The sequence below is a fragment of the Prunus avium genome, chromosome 5, assembly GCF_965620075.1.
Source record: "Prunus avium chromosome 5, drPruAviu1.hap1.1, whole genome shotgun sequence".
In the NCBI taxonomy this organism is placed as follows: Eukaryota; Viridiplantae; Streptophyta; class Magnoliopsida; order Rosales; family Rosaceae; genus Prunus; species Prunus avium.
This window is the reverse complement of record NC_142288.1, coordinates 27313783-27328841: the sequence shown is the minus strand read 5'-3', so window position 1 is coordinate 27328841 and position 15059 is coordinate 27313783. Positions and strand designations below refer to the sequence as shown.

Genomic DNA, 15059 nt, shown 5'->3' with positions numbered 1-15059 from the left:
CTATAAGTCCCTTATCGGACAGAATGTAGCTGAATGATACTGAGAAGTGAACAGGCTCCTCTTCGGACACTCTCAAGGCCCTCTTCGGACACCGTAGCTGACTGATATTGAAGAGCCCTTTGAACAGGGTTCAGTCTTTATCCCTTTGAGGATCCAAATCTTCTCCGATGGCTGCTAAATTTGGACACGTGATAGTAAACTCAAATTTCAACAGGTCAAAATGAGGTTATTAGGCCCAATAGGTCGGACCAGACTGTGGCAAGAGAATTTAATTGACAGACCATGCTGTGCGAGCTTCGTTTGCTCCGTTTGCATGCATTAAAATTTCAACTCAGAAAAGAAAGCGTACAAAAATCGCCAACACAAGCTGAGGCTTTAAATTTGGATTCAAAAGTGTTCAATGTTTTTGACCTATATGGATTTGTTTGTTTTCGATTTTTTACTTTCTTATTTTTAATAAAAAGAATCAGCAATGTTATCCAAGAAAACAACTAGGTTTTCTCCATTGTCAGCCAAATGTCAATGTGGCATTTTTGACTTATTTGTTAAAATTGGTTTGTTTAATATTATTTAAAAAAAAAGAATTATAACAGTTTGTTTAGTGTTTAAAACTAATTAAAACAGTGGTGGTTTGTGACTTTTAAAAAAAGTTTATTGCTTCTCAATTATTGAAGATTGGTGCAATCAAGTTACCAAATTGCAGGTGGTATTTTAGGGGAGTAAAACAATCGTCTGTATGAAAACAGAAAGACAAAATGCAATTCCAGTAGTATTTTCAGCGAATATGCGACAGTTAGACCTTTTAGCTTCGGTTTTTGACTTTTTTGCACTGGTTTTTATACTTCTCTTGACAAATTAAAAACCCTTCCGCACAACCATGAGATGTGGTGTGGTGGTAGCTCACCTCATTCCTTAACCATGTGGTTGGGGGTTCGATCCCCGCCCATGGGAATGGAGCGCATTTCGTGGCCAGCTGTTTACCTCCTTTGGATAGCTCCCGCGACGAAAGGGATTAGTCACTACTGTCGGCGGTGGACACCTTTGGATCTCATCCAAAAAAAAAACCCTTCCGCACAAAACATCTTTAGCACCACGAAAAACTGTTGCTAACGCCTGCCAAAGGTGCCTATTTCTGCCACGAAAAGTTGGAGGATTATTAAAAACTTCCCGTTGAGGTATAACTCTAGGGTGGTTGTAGTTCGGTTATAGCAACTTTTCAATAAAATTGTGAACCGACCGACATATTGCGGTATACCGCATGTCTGTATATTGCTGTCAGTATAGAGAACAACATAACATTACCGAACTTTCTATCAACAAAAAAAGAGTATGCTCATGCTTAAAAATAAGGGCTTGTCCAATATAGGTCCCTGCAATTTCTATTTTCTAGACATATACCCATCATTCTATAAATCTATGTGTAAAACCCAATTTCAAACTTAAATGACCAGTAGGATATAAGAGGTCATAGTATTCCTATGTTTTTACATCCTTGCCATCAGACTTTATATTTTATTTATAATTTATTCTAAGCATTTCATTAACTGCCATAATTGTAATTAAAACTTCCTATTAATAACATATCAATCACCCCATTTTTTTTGGTTGTCATTCCCTCTAACATATTGCCCCCTAAAATTGCAAACAAAAAAAAATAAAAAAATTACATATTCAATAATGTACATATGAAAAATATAAATATAAATATATACGTATAAAAATATAGGTATATTATTTACCAAAATTTTTTTTTAAAAAATAGGTCAGTTACTTTGTAATTAATTTTTTTTTACATTTTTCATAAATTAAAAATAAGTACACAATAATTTATAGAAAATAGGTGCGTTGTATAATTGAAATTTATGCACATTTTTTTATAAATTAAAAATAGGTACATTATTTAGAAGAAAAAATAAGTTCATTATACTAGGTAAATTGTTTTACTAGGTATACATTATTAGAGAAAAAAAATAGGAACATTATTTGGAGAAAACAATAGATACAAAATTTAGCAAAAAAAAAATAGGTTCATTATACTAGGTAAATTGTTTTACTGGTACATTATTAGAGAAAAAAAAATAGATACATTATTTAGAGAAAACAATAGATACAAAATTTAGCAAAAAAATAGGTTCATTATACTAGGTAAATTGTTTTACTAGGTACATTTTAGAGAAAAAAATAGATGCAAAATTTAGCCAAAAAATAGGCTCATTATACTAGGTAAATTGTTTTACTATGTACATTATTAGAGAAAAAAAAATAGATACATTATTTGGTGAGAAAAAATAGGTTCATTTAAAAAAAATTGTTTTCATAAAACAAACAATAAAAAGATGATCAAATTATTTTTCATAAAACAAGTAATAGGTGCTTTATTTAGAGAAAAAAAGGGTACATTGTTTAGAGAAAAAAATAGGTACATTATTTATAGAAAAAATAGGTTCATTTTTAAAAAATAAATAGATTATCAAGTTATTTTTCCACATAATTAAAATGTACGCTATTATTCATAAAACTATAATAAAATAGATTACTAGTCGTATAATTCATAAAAGGAAAACAACATTAATTCCTAAATTTAAATTACTAATACATTAAATATATTACCAGTCGTAATTCATAAAAAGAAAACAACATTAATTCAAAAATAGATTACAAGTCGTAAAATAGATTTCCAAATTAATTCCTACATCCATTACAACCATTTGAAAATCTTTCCAAATTCAAAGTGTGTCATTAGTTACACCTCCCATAACACATTAAGTCATAAATAGGGATAGTTTTGGAATCCAAAAAATACAATAAATAAGATTTTAAGTTGCTATGGAGATAATGAACTTTATTATTAAAAACCAATACAATCCACAATCCTACTAATGCACAATTAATCAACTAAATAGTTGATTGCAAGCTAGAGATTATCTGGGCTAACCCACTAATAACAACCTAACAAAATTACCAACATAGCCGATGAGTTTGCAATACTAATTGAAACCCAGGTTCCTACTAGATAAAAGTTTAATTATTTACTAATTAAGTTATATTAATTCATTAAATATTCAAATGATATTTATTCAAGGCTGAGATTTTTTTTTTTTTTTAAAAAAAGGAAATTTCAAGAGATTGGCGGAGAATACACTTCATTAGTAATACATTCAAATGAGAGAGAGAGAGAGAGATTCATTCATCTAAGAGCACTTACATCCCTATGGGCAAGGGCAAGGCAAAGGCACGGGCAAGGGTAATTACAATTCATTTTTATTTATTTTATATTGTTTATACTTAAACTTTAAAAATTAATTTATTATTTAAACTTTATAGGGAAAAAATCAGAATGTTTTGGTTTTGATTTCTATTTTTTATTAAAATTTAATTACATAAAAAAAGTAGTCGTTGGATTGCAGTGAAAAATTTGATCGGACCCCCCAGGTGTTGTCACGTATCCTGTAGCAATGGAAAACAAATTTGAAAAGTGCGCGTCAGCAAACCCAGCCAACAACACTGGCTGGATTTGCCTTTGGACTTGCCCAGGTTGGTGGCCCCCACCTCTTGCTCGGGCTGCTTTGTGCGTGCTAGCCTCTAGGGACATGCTTGCAACTTCTTGCGGGTTATCGTTGATCTGTCCTTTGAGATGGTCTCTGAGCATCAACCTGGGCAAGTCCAAAGTGTTTACTATTATGAACTAATTACTTAATACTCAATTAACTTATGTAATTTAACAAGCAATGTTTAAAGTGTAAAATGTTGTACTAAATCATTATAAATAAAATATTATGGTGTATTTAATATTTTTTTTATTAATTAATACACATTTTCTAAGTCATAGTGTTCGTCAACGTAACATAGTCACCTTAAATTACTCAAACTCACTATGCACTACATAGTTTTCTAAGAGATTGATGAATAATGATGAATAACTATTTTTTTTCCTTTTGGTGTTGAAGAAAGCGTGAGGGTATATATACTGCTGGATGCTGGTTTTTTAAAATGTTTTTATAAAGAAAAAAAAAATAAAAATACAGCCCAAAGGATGTTCTTGCGGCTCGAACAATTTATGTTCCATATAACCTACATCAATTTATGTTCCACTTGAAGAAATGCCGAAGGAAAAACAATTTTGATATAGGCCTCATATTTAACTCATTGATTGAAAGTTAGATGTGATAGAAGAGCGATCCTTCAGTTTCCATCTAATGTCTATTGTGAACTTTAGGTACAATGACTGGTTTTGTGCAAAATATTTTAAGGAAGGCTGACGTTGCACAGGTGGATGCGGTTGCAGTTGCGGTTCCGCATATCTAAATAATGCGGTATACCGCAAACTGCAATATAATTTACTTAATTATTCAAATAAATACTTATAAATAATTATAATTATTTTATATTAACTAACAGAGACTAGGATTTCATCATTTAGCGCACTTCCACCGCAAGGGTTTAGCCCAGGTATTAGGGGGCCCTGGGCAGGGGCGGGCTTGAGATTTTCGGGGCCCTGTGCGAAACTTAAACCGAGACTCTTAGATAATCTAACACAAACCTATATTGTGGCATACAACAATTTTATTTTTTAAGTAAAAAATCATCCTCAATTAGCATGCAAATCACAAATCAAATTTATAAATTTTTTGACATTTCAATTTGAGAAACTTAAATACCAGTATGTTTAGTATAAAGACTAAGTTTTCCTTTCAGTGCTCGTTAACTATGTAAAGACTTGTATATATTATAAGTTAGATATATAAATACTTGTAAACAATCAGCATGATGAGACAAGTCATGTACATTGAAATTTAGATATATACCTTAATTTAAATTGAGATTTCAATTTGACTATTTGATTTTGAGTGCCCTTTATGAATTTTTTTTTTCCCTTAGCCCTTTCTGAATTTAGGAATTAGTGTTTTTGATTTTTTATATCGAAAAAAGAGCCAAAGTGATAGATTGGTAATGATTATTACTTAGAAAATAAGAGTTTAAGAAGGAGAAGACATGAATTTTTATTTCTTTTATTGTTGCTGTTGCAATAGAAAAAAAAAACACAAAACAAAACCAAGGTAAAACTGTAATCATTGATGTACACAAATGGGCCTCGAACCCGTGCCACAAGTAGAAGTTATAGTGCACCAGAACAAGGCAGTCAAACCCGTCGTTGTGTAAATGCCCTACTCGGGTTTGATATATACAATATTTAACATATCAATATATATCATATATACGTTAAAAAAAATTGGAGGCTCTATGCGGTGGCACCACTTGCACACCTTCAGGGTCGCCCTTGGCCCTAGGCCCATGAGATGACTCCAACACACACAAAGCAGCCCGAGCAAGAGGTGGGGGCCGCCAACCTAGGCAAGTCCAAAGGCAGATCCAGCCCATGCTGTTGGCTGGGTTTGCTGACGCGCACTTTTCAAATTTGTTTTCCATTGCTACAAGACACGTGACAACACCTCGGGGGTCCGATCAAATTTTTCACTGCAATCCAACGACTGCCATTTTTTATGTAATTAAAATTTAATAAAAATAGAAATCAAAACCAAAACATTGTAATTTTTTTTCCTACAAAGTTTAAATAATAAATTAAATTTTAAATTTTAAGTATAAACAATATAAAATGAATAGTAATTGCCCTTATCATTGCCCGTGCCTTTGCCTCGCCCTTCCCCATAGGGATGTAAGTGTATTACTAATGAAGTGCATTCTCCGCCAATCTCTTGAAGTTTCCTTTGTTTTTTTTTTATTATAAAAAATAAAATAAAATCTTAGCCTTGAATAAATATCATTTGAATATTTAATGAATTAATATAACTTAATTAGTAAATAATTAAATTTTTATTTAGTAGGAACCTGGGTTTCAATTAGTATTGCAAACTCATCGGCTGTGTTGGTAATTTTGTTAGCTTGTTATTAGTGGGTTAGCCGAGATAATCTCTAGCTTGCAATCAACTATTTAGTTGATTAATTGTGCATTAGTAGGATTGTGGATTGTATTGGTTTTTAATAATAAAGTTCATTATCTCCGTATATGAGTTAAAGAATCATTGCCAATGATAGAAAGTTCTGCTAATTTCAGCATTATTTTTAAGCATGAAAGTTCTGTAATGTAATGTTGTTCTCTATACTCTTTTTTTGTTGATAGAAAGTTCTGTAATGTTATGTTGTTATCTCTACTGACAACAATATATAGACATGAGCAATATGTCGTTCGGTTCATAATTTGATTGAAAAGTTGCTGTAACCGCATTACAACCACCCCTAAAGTTGCCTTCAAAAGTCTTGAGATAGTGAGAAACGACGTTAACACATTCCATGCATTTATAACACAAATCAATTTACACTGCCATACTAAACTTTTGATCAAAACCACGCCAATAGAAAATTAATAATACATAACAGCAGTTAAGGGGCGTTTGATATACTATTCAAATAGGAAACTAAAAAAGTTTAATTTTTCTTAAAAACAAGGAGTTCTTAAATCTATTTTTATGATTCAAAAACTTGTTTGGTGTGCAACTTGAAAATTGTTTTCAAATTTTAAAAATTCGAGAACTTGTGGGTTGTTAAAAACAAAAACTGAAAAAACAGATATTTTTTGTTTTTAATAATTTGTGTGTTTTTTAGTTGGTCTTGAGTTTGAGTTTTTAAAAATAGAGCTACCAAACATGTTGTTTTTTGTTTTGGACTCAAATTCTTTTTTTGAGTTTAGAGCTAATAGTTTCCTGTCACTTTTAGAGCAGAGCAGACACACAATATTGCTAGCTGCTTACCTAGCTAGGGAACAATTAGATTAAAAGAGATGATGCCAAACGTAATGTTTGCTAATTCTCGTTGAGTTACCAACTCTAAACAATATCAACTACCTAAGACAGACAGATAGACAATAAGACAATAGAAAGCCGCAAATAAATTAAGATTTTATTCTACTAAACAACCGGAAATTATTATGAAAATGATCCAATCCGACAGATTTTTATTTTGATCAAAGAGCCATCAGTTGAAGTTGAAGTTGAGCTTCAGTCAGTCAACTACAACGAGAGGTTGATACTCTTTGTGAGCGATGACTGCCTCCATGACATGGTGGTGGTCAATTTCCCCGCCGTTGTCCAAGAAGGACTTGACCAAACTGTCCGAAAAGCCACTCAACGTTGTGAAGCCTGGATGTCGTGTACAAATCCAGGAATCAGGGATACGATAGTCATAAACATCCCAAAACAGAATGTGTGGCACCACTTCATCCCCGTACCCTTTCTCCTTATACTTGTTCCGAATTTCCTCAAACAGCCTCCGTTTTGCCTCATATTCATACTCAAATAGTAGGCTACCTTGTGGGTTTTCCCAACTGAACACAAGCACCTTCTTGATCATATGTTCTGCTTTCAAATTCGCATTGACAGCCAGCTCCAAAATCAATTCAATTGCCCGAAAAACACTACAGTACTTGGATTTCCACATCAACTCGCACTTGGACTTAAGATCATGATGGCCTTGTATCCAGTCTGACTGATCATCCTCTCCACTCCAGTCTGGCTGATCATCCTCTCCACCAATGAGCTTTCCTTTCCATGGCTCTTCACTCAGTTCAGACATCAGAATTTTGAGACCCACCGGTAAAGCGAACTTTATAGAACCGACCACCAACCAGTTTTTGAATTTGCCAAAACCCTCCCCCTGCTTCTGCTGCTGTGTTCGGTACATATCCACCATTGCCTTCCACTGAAGCTCAGCCCCTACCCCGACGTCCTCATCAGATACAAAGTCTATGATCTCATTTGGAAGCAAAGCATCCGGCTTTATTATGCCAATGCCTCCTCCTGCTGCTGCGGCTGCTTTCACCTCCTCTAAATACTTCTTAACCTCACAGGGATCTCGGCCTTGACGATGGTAGCGCTTTTCATAGGGCACTTTGTCTTTACGATCGTAGTAATTGGTCAAGGGCACCAAAAAATCCTTCCTTAGCCGTTCCCACTCTTCTAATTGATCTGATTCTGGCGGGAAAAGCCTCCCTGCAATGCTTTCACGCAGGAAAATGGTGCGGGCCCGGTGGTCATGCCACGATGTTTTGGAAACGCAACACTCTGCAGCCGAGATTTTGCGGGGGCGGTGGTATTTATCTATTAGGCTCGTAAGATAATAAGGTGAATAATCAGATGGCTCCAGTTCCAGCTTGTGCTGCTTCATTTTGTCAATATCAGAGTTGAGCCGCTCCACGAGAATATCTATAACGCCGTCGTGTAACAACTTATAATACGGGTCACGGTTGTACCTCTCAGGATGAAGATGGACGTCTTTGTCGTCTTGAACTAGAAGGACATACAGAATTTGGACAAGGGCGTACAAACTCCCACAGTCAGGCAAGTCGGCAATAGAGTGGAGGTTGTGTAACAGAGTCTTAGGGTGGTTCTGGAGGAGCCAAAGCACGGCAGTGTCGAATTTTTGATAAGAAAAACAGATGGATTCAACGCTGAAGATGAGCTTGAGGGTTGTAAGGGGATTCTGGGACCAAGCCAAGGGAAGCAATTGCTTCAGATATATGAGGCAGGGGTTAGGATCTCTCTCGTATAGTACGAGGGAGTTGAAAAGGAGATCAAGGCACGGGTCACCGTAGGAGGAGGAGGAGGTGGAGAGGGGAATATTGTTAATAGCGATGATTTCAGCGTTGGGGTGGGAAGTAGCCATTAAAGGGCAACTTCTTCTTCTTGTTTGGATGCTTTGGATGCTTTGGATTGGGGTTGGGGTTGGTGTGAGTGCAGCTACTAGTAATTTGCCTTTGCCTTTGCCTTTGCCGGCGACATGGACAAGGTTTCGGAGGCATCGTCGTCCTGCTGTTTGGTTCGGATTTGGAACAATCCTCGCCCTTGTCAAACACACTTGCCCCGGAACCACTGCTTTATTCGTCTGAATCATCATCATCTCTCTCTCTCTCTCTCTGTGCTTGAGTCTCTGAAGTTGGTTTTTTCTTTTGCTGGAGGCGATGAGACTTTTTTTTTAAATTTGGTCCAAGAGGCGATGACTACTCTTAAGCAAGGGAAGTAGGGCGTCTTTCTCTTTTTTTTAATATTTAAATATAGGAGAAAGAAACTAGGGTTTTTAATTTTATAATTCAAAGAAGGTTGATAGGTAGTAGCGGGGAGTAAATGTAAATTGTAATGATACGTATGGAGTCCACCCAATGTAATCAATACTAGATTGTGATGATGCAAGAAAAGTCCGAATTAGGAATTTCTTTAAAAAGTAGGTGGATTTGTCATAAACGAAAGAGTGTGAATTTGCCTAAGTCCAATAAGCCTTATTTTATAAAATAACCCATAAAGTTTAATATAAAAACAAGGCTATTGTTGAGCATCCATCACCGACTGACATGAGTAGACAAGAGACCTTTTAGTATATCTCTGACAAATTCACACTCTTTCCTTTATGACAAATCCACCTACTTTTAAAAAAAAATCCTAATTCGGACTTTTCTTGCATCATCACAATCTAGTATTGATTACATTGGGTGGACTCCATATGAACCCTAGTTTCTTTCTCCTATATTTACATATATAAAGAAGATAAAGACGCCCTACTTCCCTTGCTTAAGAGTAGTCATCGCCTCTTGGACCAAATTAAAAAAAAAAGTCTCATCGCCTCCAGCAAAAGAAAAAACCAACTTCAGAGACTCAAGCACAGAGAGAGAGAGAGAGAGATGATGATGATTCAGACGAATAAAGCAGTGGTTCCGGGGCAAGTGTGTTTGACAAGGGCGAGGATTGTTCCAAATCCGAACCAAACAGCAGGACGACGATGCCTCCGAAACCTTGTCCATGTCGCCGGCAAAGGCAAAGGCAACGGCAAATTACTAGTAGCTGCACTCACACCAACCCCAATCCCAATCCAAAGCATCCAAACAAGAAGAAGAAGTTGCCCTTTAATGGCTACTTCCCACCCCAACGCTGAAATCATCGCCATTAACAAGAGCTGCCCTTTAATTGACCATAAAATAAACATCTGCCCTTTAATCCCGTCCTCCTCCTCCGGCGACCCCTGCCTTGATCTCTTTTCCAACTCCCTCAGAGCATTTACCGCAGTTACTAACCCCTGCCTTAAATATCTGGAGCAAGTGCTTCCCTTGGCCTGGTCCCACAACCCCCTTACCACCCTCAAGCTTATCTTCAGCTCCGAGTATAAATATTTTTCTTACAGAAAGTTCGACACGGCCATCTATTGGCTCCACCAGAACCACCCCAAAACTCTGCTTAGAAACCTCCACTCTATTGCCAACTTGCCCAAGGTTCGCAGATTGGATATCCTTGTCCAAATTCTGCACGTCATTGTGGTTGAGAATCGAGGCGGCGGCCTATACGACAACTCTGCTGCGAGTCTGCATCTTCATCCTGAGAGGTATGACCGTGACCCCGATTATAGATTGTTACACGACCGGGTTGTAGATATTTTCGTGGAGCATTTGAAGTCTGAGATGGACAAAATGAAGGAGCACAAGCTGAAACTGACGCCATCTGATTACTTAACTGATGGTGAGGAAGAGGAAGGGGAAGAGGAGGAGGAAGAGGAAGACGACGACGACGACGATGATGATTATTATGATGATGACGATGACGGGGAAGATTATTATCCTAATCTTTTTGTATCTGCTGCAGTGTGTTGTACTAACAACGACGAGAACTATGATGACCTCACCGAAGTCATTTTTCTGCGTGAAAGCATTGCGAGGAGGCTTTGCCCGCCAGAATCAGATCAATCAGAAGAGTGGGAAAGGCTAAAGAAGCAGTTTTTGGTGCCCTTGACCAATTACTACTTTCGAAGAGCCCACCGTCGCTGTATCCGTCGCGATCTCCCTGGTGTGGAAGGCCCAAGCCTGGTTAAGAAGTATTTGGAGGAGGTGAAAGTAGCAGCAGGAGGCGGCATTGGCACAATAAAGCCGAATGCTTTGCTTCCGAATGAGATCATTGTTGTGAATTGAGCACAAAACTCAACTCACCCTCCCCTAATGATCTTGTTGTTGATGGACTTTGTGACAAACACAATTATGGATGAATCACACACACTACACTTGAGAAACCAACCGAGCACAAAATGACACAAGAATTTATAGAGGTTCAGCAATTGCCTACATCCTCTTGGTGATCCCCTTGAGAAATTCACTTCATGAAAGAATAAGTTACAACTTTGGTTTACAAAGAAACCCCCTTAGAACTCTATTCTCTCCCCAAGCTCTCTTTTCTCTCTCACCCCTTGCTCAACACTTTGATACACTAGAAAACTCTTAAGCCATGATTTGCTTCTTGCATGCTAAACCCCTTTATATAGCCAAATATGCAAGAGTGTGAATGCAACCTCACACTATTCAAATGTTGGCTACCAAACTTAACCATGGATGGCTACCAAACATTCCACCATTTTGTGCCACCAAACAAGTCACCTATTTTTGACAAAGATGGCAAGCCAATATTTACTCACATGGGCAACTCCAAAATTCTTCTAGAAATGAGTCAACCATGTCATGGAATTTAGGTAGAAATCCATAGCACACAAAAGAGGACTTTGTATCCTTAGGTGAGCCAAATTTCCAACAATCTCCACCTTGGCGAACCTTAATCACCTCGTGAACCATTGTTATCCTCTAGAACCTCTTCAACCTCTTAGAAATCGTTCTAGTAATTTCCAAAAGCTCCACCATGGCAATTAACCTCTTGCCTCAATGTACCTTTGGTGGAAGGTGCTCTACCCAAGTCTAAACTTGAGTAACTTGGACCTCCTGTGCAGAAGAGAGATCCCCCATGCCAAATTCGTTGCTCCTTGCCTTCTTGGAACCTTGAATCTTGGACATGCCTTGATATGCGAACCACATACCAAACCTTTGTTCACTAAATCCCCACATAGCCAACCTTGCTCTTGGATTTAAGAACACACTTCTTTTCATCAATGCACCTCTCCAACTTTCCCGCTTCATGCTCCCTATAGCACTCTGAAACGTGGCTGGAACTTCTTGGTCCATCCATCCAAAACCTAGGGACGGTTTGATGGATTCCTTGGGCCCGGACCTTGCATTTGATGATGGCTCCACCTCAAGTAGAACCCCTTTGTGAGTTTGTTATTGTTGCCTTCCTTCTTCAGCCCTTGTGTCAAGCTCCACCTCAAATGGAGTCCCTTCCATGACCACCTTGGCAAGAAGCTTCTCTTCAACAACATCCTCCCCATCATTCCTTGTCTTGATTTTACCTTTGTGGATATTCCTCTCCACACTTTCTGCAGCTTTGAAATCAAGCACCTTTGATGATGAACCGTTAGTCATACAACCTTGACTAACCTTCCTTGCCCAACTTCTCTTGAGCACACTTGCAGCTACATTATGTTGGACCGTCTCCTTGACATTATGACTTGTTGCTTGCTCTTCCTTGGTACAAATCTCTGCACCACCCAAGAGCTTGTATGTGTTGTTTGGTTGAATCTCCCCCCTCATAACCACAACAGAACCTTGTGTGATCATGAGCTTCCCTCCTTTGGCCTTGTAAGAGCAACCTTCTCTATCCAAAGAACCAAGAGAGACTAGATTCGTTCTTAGTGCAGGTACAAACCTTACCTCACTAAGAGTCCAAACTTCACCACCTTGCAACTTGATCTTCACAGTCCCTATGCCCAAAACTTCACATGTAGTTTTGTCTCCCAACATAATCTTGCATGCATCCTTATCCTCATACGTGTCAAACATCAACTTATTTGCACACACATGATATGAGCACCCGGAATCTAAAATCCAACTTGAAGAAGAATTCTTACACGAAGAACTTGCCATGACTTCCCCGTTACTTTCCTCCATAACCGTCAAGAGTTCATCACATGTGTCCTTATCACACACGTGGGCTGAACTTCCAGCTTTCTTCATCTTGTTCAGCTTCTCCTTCCATACCGGACAATCTCGCCTCCAATGATCCATAGATCCACACTCGAAGCACCCTTCATTGTCCTTGGACTTAGCATTCCTCTCGTTGCTTCTCTTGCCTTCACGCTTGCTTGAACGACTCCTTGCGATCAAACCAGCATCTTGAGAGTTCTCCTCCGAACGTTGAGACATCCTGTGATGCGTCATCACATCTTGCACCACCTCCTCAAAATTCAAAGTACTCTTCCCAAACATAAGTGTCGTTCGGAAATGCTTATAAGACGGAGGCAAGGATGTTAGAAACATGAGTGCCTTATCCTCCGTATTATACAACACGTCCATTCTCTGCAAGTCAGCAACACATCTATTGAAGCTGCTCAAATGCTCCATTAGATTTCCTTCCTCCGCCATCCGAAGATTTAGGAGTTCCTCCTTGAGGAAGAGCTTGTTGGACAGCGACTTCCCTGCAAACATCTCTTCGAGCTTCTCCCATGTTTGCTTCGCTGTATCCTTCAACACGTTGATGAGCACCTCATCGGAGAGGTAGTTTTCGATGGCTCCTCTGGCTAACTCGTCAAGTACACCCCACTCATCATCTGTCATACCTGTTGGCTTCTTTTCCTTGCCCACCAACACAACATGGAGATGTTGTTGTGTAAGGGCTGACTTCATCCTCCTTTGCCAAAGCATGAAGTTCTCCTTCCCTGTGAAGGGCTTTAACTCCACCTTCATGTTGACAGATTGTGGCAGCCTCTGCAGCATAGAGCTACTTTCACCTTCAGCTTCCTTGTCACCTGCCATCTTCAACACTCTAGCAACTTGCTGCTCCAACACAGCTCTGATACCACTTGTTGTGAATTGAGCACAAAACTCAACTCACCCTCCCCTAATGATCTTGTTGTTGATGGACTTTGTGACAAACACAATTATGGATGAATCACACACACTACACTTGAGAAACCAACCGAGCACAAAATGACACAAGAATTTATAGAGGTTCAGCAATTGCCTACATCCTCTTGGTGATCCCCTTGAGAAATTCACTTCATGAAAGAATAAGTTACAACTTTGGTTTACAAAGAAACCCCCTTAGAACTCTATTCTCTCCCCAAGCTCTCTTTTCTCTCTCACCCCTTGCTCAACACTTTGATACACTAGAAAACTCTTAAGCCATGATTTGCTTCTTGCATGCTAAACCCCTTTATATAGCCAAATATGCAAGAGTGTGAATGCAACCTCACACTATTCAAATGTTGGCTACCAAACTTAACCATGGATGGCTACCAAACATTCCACCATTTTGTGCCACCAAACAAGTCACCTATTTTTGACAAAGATGGCAAGCCAATATTTACTCACATGGGCAACTCCAAAATTCTTCTAGAAATGAGTCAACCATGTCATGGAATTTAGGTAGAAATCCATAGCACACAAAAGAGGACTTTGTATCCTTAGGTGAGCCAAATTTCCAACAATCATAAGATATGTACAAGATAAGGATGTCGGGGAAGTGGCGGAGCTTCATTGGAAGGCAATGGTGGAGGACATAAAGCAACAGCAAATCCAGGAGGGGGACGGTTTGGGCAAATTCAAAAATTGGTTGGTGGTGGGCCAATTACCCGAGCGTTTTGCGATGGGGTTGGAAATTCTGGTGTCTGAAGTGAGTGAAGAGCCATGGAAAGGAAAGATGATAAAATACACTAGTGATGGAAAATGTCAGCTAGACTTGATACAAGGACATGATCTTAAGTCCAAGTTCAAATTCACGTTCAGATACTTGGAGTCCGATGAAGGATGTTATAGGCATATATTAAACGTGGCCTCCAACACCAGGCAGCTGGAGAAGTTGTTTGATTTGATTGTGGAAATAGGTGTGGATGAGAATTTGAAGGCAGAGCAGATGATCAAGAAGGTGATTGTGTTCGCTGACCTACCACCACTATTTAGCCGCTCCTTTGAGTATGAGTATGAGTTACTACGGAGCTTGTTTGAGGCAATACAAAGCAAGTATGAGGACAAAGGGTACGGGGATGATGCGGTGCCACACATTCTGTTTTGGAATCTCTTGCACTGTGGGGAGCCTACCTGGATTTGTAGACGACATCCAGGTTTCACGCTGTTGAGTGGCTTCTCCACTCATTTGTACAAGTCCTTCATGGACAATGGTGGAGAATTGGAC

The 15059-nt window shown here is 38.4% G+C and overlaps 1 protein-coding gene across 1 annotated transcript; it reads right to left on the bottom strand.

Annotated features, from left to right (window-relative positions):
• Nucleotides 1–7017: 7017 nt before the first annotated feature.
• On the bottom strand, nt 7018–8676 carry LOC110752073 (uncharacterized). The gene has a single exon (XM_021952663.1). It carries the CDS (start codon nt 8674–8676, stop codon nt 7018–7020), a length of 1659 nt encoding a protein of 552 aa, XP_021808355.1.
• Between the last annotated feature and the right edge of the window lie 6383 nt (nt 8677–15059).